Source organism: Rhea americana, unplaced genomic scaffold (genome assembly GCF_003343005.1).
Source record: "Rhea americana isolate MKP2758 unplaced genomic scaffold, rheAme1 scaffold_11, whole genome shotgun sequence".
NCBI lineage: Eukaryota > Metazoa > Chordata > Aves > Rheiformes > Rheidae > Rhea > Rhea americana.
The window spans coordinates 4218891-4230465 of NW_028185150.1; the positions used below are offsets into that span (position 1 = coordinate 4218891).

At 42.2% G+C, this 11575-nt stretch overlaps 1 protein-coding gene across 2 annotated transcripts in view; it reads right to left on the bottom strand.

The window, feature by feature from the left end:
- NTRK2 (neurotrophic receptor tyrosine kinase 2) overlaps positions 1-11485 on the bottom strand; it is a 200038-nt gene extending 188553 nt beyond the window's left edge. For both annotated transcript variants that reach the window (XM_085313165.1, XM_085313173.1), the window contains exon 1: positions 11125-11485. In XM_085313165.1, coding sequence (XP_085169291.1) covers positions 11125-11336 — 212 coding nt within the window. In that variant the 5' untranslated portion in view covers positions 11337-11485. The remainder of the gene's footprint in view (positions 1-11124) is intronic.
- Between the last annotated feature and the right edge of the window lie 90 nt (positions 11486-11575).

An 11575-nucleotide genomic window follows, 5' to 3' on the forward strand; every position in this document is an offset into this window, starting at 1 on the left:
CTAATCATGATCTGTTGCCGTTTCAACTGCCAGTAGACAGCAGGACTCAGACATTCTGCTCCGTGCCAAGATACTGTGACTATCCAGTTATCAGTATCCAATTAGTAATATGCAACTGCCATTGGGAATTGCTTCTCCAAAGCTGATATCCTAAACCAACAGCACCAACCCACCACCTTAATGTAGCAGAACACTGGAATTTCGTGGCAATCCCAAGCTTGCTTTGGCACAGCAAGAGCAAATCCACACTCTTGCTAAAGACTGCAACTCCCTGGAAAATGGAAAGCCCAYGGTCTGCCAGCCAACCTTAGTTCACTCTTTTCAGCATGCAAACATTAAAGCAAAAGTAAAAATAAATGAATATGACTGCAATGCAGAGTTTAAGAAAAGAGTTACTATATTTAGAGGCAGGGAAAATGAAACATAATGTGCCCCAGGGCTTACTTTGTCTCTTCTTTGGCTTCAAGGTATTTATTTTGTTTTTTTTTTTCAAATAGCGGACTACCAAATCAAGCWAACACTCACGATATTTCACACAGCTCTCCGGATTTGGGATTCATGCCTCTGGTAAATTTCACCTTTAGAAGCACTTTTCTCAAAACAAAGGCAAAGCTTATTTACCTGTTTCCTACATTACAATCTCCATTCAGAGACCTGTTCTCTCCCCCGAGCTTCATGAAGTCCGTAAGTTTGACACTTCACCAAGATACAAATTTTTAAGATTTCTCCAGAGGACTGTTGGCAGGACTGTTGATATTACTTGAAAACAATCCAAAAGAATTATCAAATCAAATCAGAATTATTAAATCTATCAAGAACATTTATTTCTAAAGTTGTATCTTAACCACTGGTCTTATACTTCAATTGTCCACAAATGCATTTCATGCACTGCATATGAAATCACCTCTGCAGACTGGCAAGAAAAGACTTAAATTCCCATACTCTTTTCTAATCTATATCCACTAAAAGAAGGACATATTAAATAAATATACAGAAGGAAAGCAGTGCATGTGGCTAGCTATTAGTCCTTGACAGAGAGTGGACATAAGAGTAAACAAACACTTTTACCTTGAAATTTGGCTTGCAAGGAAGAAAAGACAACTTGAAGGCACAAATAGATGTTAACAAAAATATATGTGACAATTTTTTCTCCTACAGAATCACTTAGTGCAGTGATTTTTCAAAGACTTGTAACACAATCTTCCTCTGTCTCAGCACTTGCACAGACCTCTCCTGTAGCTGTCTCTGGCCTTGATGCAAATGACACTGGCAAAACATTAGTGCCACAGTAGTGCAGTTAGCTTGCACCTAAACCTCCTTTAGATTGATCTTTCTAGGTCTTTCAGTGGATAAAAACACTGAAGCATCTTGGCTGATGTCAAAATGTTTGAATTCTTTTCTTCCTGGCACCTCTGCTCAGGCAGGCACTTTGTGGAAGGATGTCTTAAGTGACCTGTGCAACCTTCAGAGTTAGATAAGCACTTGCTGACATAATTCAGTATGCCYTTCAACATTTTAAGTTCTCTTCCTATCTTCAAGTTTTGACACGTTCAGTATTCCCTGACTCTTTGATTTAACCGAAGAAATTCCTTCTGAGGTCAGTCTTCCTCCCAGGTATATTATTTCCACTGTCTAACATTAACATTTGGCTTTATGCAGTTTAAAATTACTGGTTCTTGGAATGTCAAATACTCTGTTCCGGCTTTTCTGATATTCCCTGGATCCAGACATATGTCCATACCTGCTACACTTTCCATTGGCTAATTCACTGCATGCACTACACCTCCAGCCAAACACAGTTCAAAAGGTAGTGCTTACAAATGATGGAGTGAAACTGCAAAGCTTGAAGTCATCTATCCAGGAAAATCCATCTATATCCTGTTAATGCATTAAATTTGCTGAATAATTTGACTCCTGACATCTCAAACAACATTCTCCTTTTCATAAGCCAGCAAAAATGTTCTTTCTTCTGTTTTTATTTAAGTCTTGAGAGTCTACATATGGTCATAATCTCCATTCTTTTTTCTCTGCAATTATTAAATAGAGAACCCAATTTGTAGATGTTTTTCTATTCTTCAAATGATACCATCTGCTGCCATGGTTCACAATTCATTTTCTAGCCTCTTTCTCAAGGCATGTGAAACACTTTGTGTAGCCCTGACCACAGATCTGCATCTTCTTCAAGCCAAATCATGTCTTTTAATGGAAGACACACAAATACTTCTTCACATTATGTTACTAAAACATTCTAAAGGGGCTGTAAGTTGTCTTTACAAATTTCTGTGACACTGATCCTCTTGATATTTACCTCATCCTTCGGCTCAAAACATGTCATCATCTTTTGTATGTCAACACCTATTTTAGCAATTATATTTAACTGATAAATTTTTCAGGAAGCATTTCAACCACAGTAAAATTGCCTCTCTGTTAAAGCATTTCAGAGGCAATCTTTACTCTTTCACATTTACACGCTGTGTATAGTTCCCTATTTCCATTCCATTCTCTGTCCTGTACATGCCAATTCGACTTATTTTAATTTCCCAATATTTTCAATTTATAGCTTCTTCCATTATTATTGCTAAAAAGCAGCCTTTCCTTTTCACTTGAGGAATCCTATTCTTTACCTACTACAAGCAGTTTCTCATGTGTGCTGTGTATTTTAGCATAGTGATGTGTTATTACACTTTCTGCACGTTTGTCAGTACCCAGAGTGTTTCTAAGGCACATGTCGAGTGCCACGCCACCCACATTGCCCTGCAACTTTCCATGTTCTTGTACTTGGCCAATTCTTTGACCATTTTCTCTACCATTCTGTCTTCAAACTATGTTCTCACCCCACATACACCTCTTTCACAAGCTGACATCTTTTTTCTACAATGGTCTTCATTTTTTTTCATTATTTCTGCAAAAGATTATCTTCTCCTTACCTCCCATTAGTTTCAYGGTTTTCATCATCTATATTTACAGCTTGTCTCTGCTATTGCTTATGAACAGAGCGAAATTTTTGTCATCCTCCAGCCYATTTTTCATTACAGTTTTCACAACTACTTCACACTCACGCACACCTTCCAGSATTTCTCTTGAGTTACACACCTCTCGGCGCTTCCCCCAGCTCTCAGGAGGAGCCAGGTATCCACCAAGATACGGCTGCTCTCTCTTAAGCCTTCCACTTCAGGTCCCAATTGTGAAAAGCAAAACTACTTCAAGGTAACCTTTTCATTATTCTGCTTTGGTGTCTACGCCACATGTGGGTTTGTGCCAATTCAAAACATTCATTAAATCTTTTGAACCTGACCTGGAAATGTTTGCCTTTTGTATACATATATAAATGCATGTAGTATTTCTAGTATCTAAAAGATGTTTATATCGCTATCACCCTAAACTTGAACACACTTCAGCGTGTGCTTAAGTACACTATGTAGGTAGTCACATATGAGTCAATATAACTGCTGCTAGTACGACAGTTCAGTATATATATGTTTATAATGAGAGGATCACTGCATGCATATTGTATTCCAAAATCAGTCTTTAAAAGTTAGGAAGGGGCAAGACTGGAAGGGAGAATAGGAAATGAATAAGCAATAGATTATTCACCTTCCTGTGCAAAAGAAGTAATTTCACCTCCCTGAACTGGACCCATAATCAGTACATAGGTTCATCATAAAAAARGGAAAAAAAAGAAAAAAGAAAAAGATATGTCTGTGTCTAGTGGCAGAATTGGAGCAATTGGAAAAATTTGGGAGAAATGCTGGGAATAATGTTCCACTGTTATCCAGGAGTGCCAGTTCAATTTTTTCCTCTTCCTAAAGCAATGTGATCCCAGTCTCCCAAAAGGTACCCTCCTATGAAGTAATCTGTGGTGGTCACTCTCAGCCTTACCCGTTCACACTGTTCTCATTTTTGCTGTAATTGTACATCCAATGGAGCAGGAACATGACCCAGTTGTCTCACTACACAAATAAGCATCACAGTCACTTAGCTAAACAGACAGTCCTGCTCTCTGACCCAAAAGCATATTTAAATACTCCACGCCAAGTGAGATAACTCTGACAGGAAGAATCAAGGCAAACACATCTGTACGCCATACAGGACAGTAGTTAAGATGCTGACATGTAGGACCTTGGTTCATACCCATGCTCTGATTCAAGCAAAGTGGCCCCCAGCATACTCTGCCGAAATGTTTTGTTTGGGACCACACGAGCATCTCGCTCCCTGGCACGATGCTGCTCRCTAGCAGGGAATCCCTGCTTTTCCCACTCATCTCCACACACAAAGTCCCTGAGGTTTCTCGCATTGTCAGCAACAAGAGTGGGGACAATGCCTCCATCAGGTAATTCACTAGGGAAATCTAATTTTGGTCTTCTGAATCACTCCCTGGAAGAAGCGGGCTCTCCATTGCAGGCAGGAGCGTACCTAGCTGAGCTAACACAGCTTGCAGGACTCGCCAGATTTTAATCACTGTGGCCTGGGACAGTCCCGGCCATGCTTAGCAAGTCCAGCATGTGACATTCACAGCACAGGCTGCAAAAAAGTCCTTCCGTGCATACCCTTCTGGGTATGTCTGACATACCCAGTATATATATGTGATTTATCTGCACATGCTCACTGTGCTATCTGGCATTTAGCAAGTCAGACAGTTGTTGCAAAAGTATGGGAGAAGTCACGTCCTAAATGCTCATCATATGGAATACAGCATCYGACTGCATAATGTGGGATATCTACATTACACAGGATATCCGCTTAATATTGCCCTAATTATTTGTATATGGTCTAGAAATAAAAAAGTAAAAATTACTTCATTCAAATCTCACACCAAAAGATTTCTTTTGCCTTATCTGCCAGACCAAGAAAAATAAATAACTTGTCCAGCCTTAATTAGAGCCCTATTAACAGATTCTTCCATAAGGAACTCAGAAGTGTTACCATTGCTCTCGTATTTCATGAGAGGACTAACTTTAATTAATGCACTGTCCTTCTTTTATCTATACGTCAGACAAATGTATATCCTGAACCACATATCCTCTATGAATCTACTATGAGCTTCTATAGTGACTGTATCTGTCTCTGCTTTACACATGGAACTACTGTGCACGTTCAATTAAATACGGAAATTATCTAAAACTTCATAAAACTCCTGTAAAATACTCAATCTCAACTTCCTGTTGCCTCAACATACCTACTCTTCACACAGTAGGAAAACGTTTAGGGTCCAAGAAAAGCTCCAAGCTAAATACAAATTAAATGATGGACTCACAGTCCTCAGGAACATCCCTGCTCTTCCAAACTTACAAAAAGCACGAAAATGCTTGAGATCAAACTTCTTTTCATCTGTAGCACATGTCCTTTAAACTTTTCTATATTGATAAAATGCTAATTCCACTGAAGTTTTGCCACCAACTTTAACAAGGCCACAATCTGAGCCTCGGCTTCCCCTTAAAATAAAAGGTATCTCTAAGTACTTTGCTGGAACAGGACCAGGAGGCTTAGCAAAAGGCTCGTTCAAGTCACACCATTCAGAGATTATGATATCTCAGACTGCCTTTACAAATGCCTCGGGCCTTGTGTTTGCCTTGTTCTACTTTCTCTTAGTTCTGTAAAAAAGTCTTGTCTTCTCAGGCCTTGCCTAGAACCAAAGCATACTGACCTGAAATCTGATCTTGAACAATTTATCCTATTGATGACAACACAAGTCAGAACCAAGAGTAGCTGAACTGGTATTAAATATATTTAACAGCTTCAGCTATAACTGTTATCAATAATCATCACTCAATGCAGGTCATTTTCCTTCCAAGAAAATGCATATTCACAATAAAATTTCCATAGCATAGCTCCTTTCCCATAAGTGCATTATGACTCTGCAATGCTGTGGTTAAGAGTAGCTATAGGAGACACAACATCTCTATATACATATGCCTGGGCAGGGAGGATAGTTTGGCTTGCTTTATGCAATTTTGAAAACTTAGGCTCACAATCAAAAAGGAATTAAGGTGCATCCCCAATATATTTGATTTCAGTAGGAACTATGTGCACTCATATATTTGTGTAAGTAGATCTTAGCAAATGTAAATGGCATTCAGTAACAGTATCCATATCTCAGGCAGTATACACATATTGCTTTCAAGCCTCTTTGAATTATCTCTCCATTCCAAATGCACATAAATGACAAATTAATACAATCAGTGCTTCACTTAGTAAAGAACAGTTTTCAAAGAGAGGTTTTCCAACCACTGCAAGTTAAATATRTATCTACCATCAGTAAGGTACTGAAAAGGTTTTTAAAGTTCTTTGCTCTGCTTTCAACATTTATTTTGCTTCATTATCTACTACACTCATCCAGCTTGGCCAAGGAAACTCTGCTAGCTACCTTTGTTGACACACTGTTAGATACTGCTGCACTGAGAGATGATGAATACTGGAGAGAGAGAACTGCAGTCCATAACAAATAAGGTTTCCCTCTGCTCCCACCCTTTACTTTAAAACCTCACTCAAAATGGAGATATAAAACAATTATTTAATTTTTCAAATTTTTGTTAGACAATGGTTTAAAATCTATTCTTGTTAAGCAGCTTCCTCCCTTACACTTTCAGCATAAAAATAATAAAAAACAGAATCTGAAAAATCTGGAAAATATCATCCTAAAGTTATCAGAGGCTAGACTCCTAGGCCTTCTGTTTTCTCGTTAGCTTGGAAGGGAGTTGAAGCTCCTTAAAAATAACATAGTTGAGACCAAAGCCTCAGATTCATACAAATGGGCTTCAGTTTCATGTATGAACCCAAAATCTCTCTTAAAATTCTTGGGTGAATAAAGAGATAAAAATCAGAGGCGGTGTTTCCAGGCTGAGGACCTCCTGAAAGCTGCTGCCCTACTGAAGCACCTCCGTGGTCCTCCAGGAAGCTCCATCAGTCCTCAGCACTGCAAGGACATGGACTACAGCAAGGGATGCAAGAGTTACCTGGGAGCAAAAAGAAACCATCGTGCATCAAATGGTATTTGAGGTTTTTTTGGAGCCTGGAAATTACAAGACTGATTTTCATAATGTTTACTTTCAATGTGTCTTAGCCAACTACCAAGATCTTTAAAGGAAGATTTTAAAAAATAGATTTCTGAAAGGAAATTGTATCACAGCTATTGAAACTCCCTTGAATTATTTGCAGCCTGCTGTCTCCTACTTTATTGTATCATTCCAAATCACTAGAAATAACCTTTAAATCCAGCCAAGTCATGCCATCCTGCACCACCAAGAGTAGCTTTCAGGAGAAAGGGGAGGAGGATTGAAAAGCATTGTAGATACTTTTATATTATATTTAATCTACAACATAGTTTAGAAATCTAAAATGAAAGAGACTGAAATACTAACATCACTGAGCTTCATATGATTTTAAACATGCCTTTTTCTTAGCATAAGCTCACATGACTTGTTAAATAATTTACTCTATAAATTACTTGTCTTATTTATTAAAAATTCTAGAGTGCTTTATATAACTGCATTAGAAATTTACTTTGTGGTTTTGAAACATACGCAATACACAATCACCTCTCTACTTTAAAAGGGAAGAGCTAAAAAGTCACCTACTATTTTGTTGGCAMGCAGTTCTTCCTGAAGCATGTCAATTAATTTCAAACCTCATTCACCTGAATAATCATAAGTCAACATATTAATGACTTGATATTAGAGCTGCTAAACTAGGCCACCAACATACTTGCACTGCAAGAAGATACTGTAATAGCAAGGTCTATGAACAGTCACATACACTGAGACGTACTAACAGTACATTTCATTTGTGAGAAAATTGTTTTATCAGTCTTTTCAGAAAAAAATCCCAAAAATATTTAAGTGGCTTATTTACTATCCTATTAAGATTTTGCTCAAGTGATCTTGCTACGAAATGCTTATACCACTGTTGTGCCTACAGAGCATGGATTTAACAGTATCTATACGTTCATTTTGTTTTCACCAGTCTTAATGTGAGCTTCAGCTCTCCAGTGGCTGATTTCCTGATTTCATGAGGGGCCTCATTTTGGAGTTCAGCTTCTCTCTAATAACCTCGGTACTACAAAACAGTTATTATGATTAAGCTCTGTTACGATACGCACGCTTAGCACAGGCATATGCTTTCTAGACCAAGTGCAGCCCATGTCAGTACCCTAAGCAAGGGGACAAAAATCCGATTTTAATAGAGGCTGAGGATTTCCAAAATATACCTTTTACTCATCAGTACACAAAAAATGTGCAAAAACAACAAGGAAAGGAAGGAATGAGGATGATGAGTAAGAAAAGCACCAGGCAGAAATATTCCTGTGCCCTCCCACACCAAGCAGCTGGGCCTCACAGCAAAGCGCTCCGGAGGGCTTTCTGCTCATTTCAGCCCATCGGGACGGGGACCCAGTTCCAGTAAATAAAGTAATAGCTGGGCCAGCTGAGGGGGCTGGGGTTAAGCTCAAAACTGCCTTTTACCTACGGGTGGAAAAAAAGCTGAGGTGTCTCAGCACCAAAAAGCAGTTGAAAGGGTCCGACACCTGGCACAGCAGCACCGTTATTCCTGCCAACGCTCTGGGGCCAAGCTGTCTTTCCCACCCCACTGGAGCCAGAGGAAAACCCTTGCCGCCCGTCCTTCTCCCCTTGCACCCTAATGGCTCAGCGCCATCCACCTGGCCCACAGCCAACCCTTTGCAGCACCATGGGTCTCACCAGCCTGCCCTAACTGTGCTGTTATCCCACCAGCAAAACACCTAGTGTAAATGGTCTTCTTCCCAGGTGAGAGTCTTGGACAAATTCCCAGGGAGTCGTTGGAAGTTGTGCCTAGGATTGCAGGATCCACTCCAATCAAGAGCAGGGCAGAAGCAATAAAAAGTGCTGGTCTGAAAAGGCATTCAGGAAATATGCAGGAATAGATTACTAGAAATTAAGTGTCTTATGCTCTTCTTACTCTCATTTATACTCAGAGTAATTCCACCAGAGATCAATGGAATTGTGCTTCTGCAACTACAGAGCACATAAAAGAAAAATCAGGCCTGAAGCTTCCTAAATAAAACACAGTGCTGCAGCCTCTCGAACTGCTTTCTTACCTAAAATAAAGATGTGCAGTGTTGAAAAAAGATGTGTTTTCACATTCTGTAGCTACCATATTAGAGCAGGTTCCTTACATATTTATTATTTGCTGACCTCTCACAATGAAATAACATGACAGCTGCAGGAGGCCAATTTTTAATTTATGCCTACAAACTAACTGAAGGGCTCTTCATGTTTTATGTTTAAGTATGTTAAAAAAGACTGTCTTAAATATGTGCAATAGCATCTCCTGAGAAATCCATGACTCAAAATTATTTTTAGACCACCAGACACAACAACATGCAGTGTCACAGAATGATACAGTAAAAACTAGCAAGAACTGTAAAGATAGACAGCTCTGCTGAAAAAATACAGGAAAGAATAAAAGTCAAAAGCATCAAGGCAAAATGACTAGACATGTTTTAAGTTGATCATGGCTGGCATACGTATTTATGCATGCATTTTTTTTCTGGCCTTTTAAACGGAGTTTAAATTCTAAGGGGAAATTGCTGAGTTACCTCCAAATTGAAAGTACTCGATAATAAGGCTAGCAAAGCCTATAAAAATGAGCAGTGATGCATGGCTTGAAGCAATTTTTTTTTAATGAAGCAATCCACAGAATATTAAACAAACATCTGAAACGATAACTGCTGTAACAACTCAGAAAGACTGTTTCATTCTCTTAGGTCATAAAAATCTACTGAAGGTAGGCCATATATGAGTAGTAGAAACGAACGTCTCCAGCTTCTTCCCACGTATTACACATCCACAGGGAAATGCAGCAAACTGACTACAACAAACTGCAGAAAGGTAGCCCAAAGGCTAGAATTAATCTAAAGTCACACCAAATTTCATGGCATTTTTACACTGTTTCTAAAGGAAACTGAAGAAGAGGAGGAAGAAAGAGAAGGGAAACACTTAGAAATCTGTAGAGATTTTGGAGAAAAAATATTCTGGTATCTTTTACATTAAAAATGTCATGGGAAACAATTCAGAAACAGTAGAGGCAGGGGAAGATGGAGAGGGACAAAACAGCTTTAGAGGGCTTTTTCCCCATATCTGTCATTTACAGAGCCAGTAACCGAAATTTTTGCTCAGCAAGAGTCTTTGCAGCTCTTCCCAGGCAAGAATATATCGCTGCCACAGAGTACAGAGCTGTTAGAGGATGCAGGATTGGACACAAAAAGCTACTGAACTCCCTCGCCGAAATTGGCTGCAGGCAAACAAGGATGGAGATGACACATGGGTAAGACGACAAAATACAACTTCTTGCACCTTCCTCACTATTAATGAGGAATGCCTAATGCTCCAGCGCTCGATGAGAGACAGCGCAATGCTAATTCCCCTGCAGGCTCGGTATTTGCTCCTTCCAGCCACCTTATGGAGAGCAAAGCCGGCTTGCAGGCTGATGGCCAGGGGAGGGAAAGGGACATGGTTCACTCTCCCTTCCACCGGGAGGGATGTACTGCATCGCTTTATTTTCCTCTTTCTTTAAAAGAAAGAGATACAAAAGTGGTGAGATGCAAAAGGGGGGGAAAGCCGCCCACCAAAGCGCTCCGTTTACGGGAAAAAAACGGAGGGAGAGAAAGAGAAAAAAAAAATCCTTCCCAATTTGCTGCCGACACAGAGCTGAGGCTTGGGTGGCGCGGACGTCCCCGGCAGAGGCGGTGGAGCGGAGCCGCTGCGCGCTCCCGCCGCCCGCGGCTATTTCCGCGCGGTACCCGCCGGCCTGCGAGCAAACTCCGCGCCGACCTCCCCGCCGCGCCGTCTCATCCTCCTGCCCGTCCCCAGGAAATCGCATCGCGGGCAATTAAGACTTATCATCTACATGCTCTCGAAATTGTATCTCTGGGAAGTCAAGCCCAAATTAAATCACGCCGGGCTTTTAGGCTACCAGCTTGCACATCTGCCCGCCGAGCAAGTGCACCGCAGCGCAGGCAACTTCTCCTCCGCCCGCCGCCCCCGGCGCTGCGGTCCCGCTGCCCGCTGCCCCCGGGGCTCCGCTGCCCGCCGCCCCCCGGCGCGGCCGCCGCAGGCTGCGTCGCGGCGGGGGCGGCGGCCGCTCCGTACTCACATCTCGGTGACATTGTCGCCCTCGGCGCTCCGCTGCGGCACGGGGAAGGAGACGATGCCCGGCGCCGGCTCCGCGCACCAGATCCGCCAGGAGCTGCAGCGGCAGGACGCGGGGCAGGCCAGCGAGCCGCGCCAGCAGCCCAGCACCAGGCAGCACAAGCCCCAGAGCCCGGCCAGGCCGGGCCCCGGCCACCGCCGCCGCCAGGACACCATGCCGCCCCGCTCACTCCAGCGCTGCCCCGACGGCCGCCGCCTGCTCCTGCTGCTGCTCCTGCCGCTCCTGCGGCCGCTGCCGCCGCCGAGGCTGCGCCGCCTTCCGCGCCGGGCTCACATGGGCGCCCGGCGGCTCTGCGCGCCCGCGGGGCTCGGCGGGGCCGGGCGCTGCTGCGGGACACAGACAGAGAGAGGCGGTGAGCCAGGGGCACCTGCCCGCGGGGGCAGGTGGCGGCGGG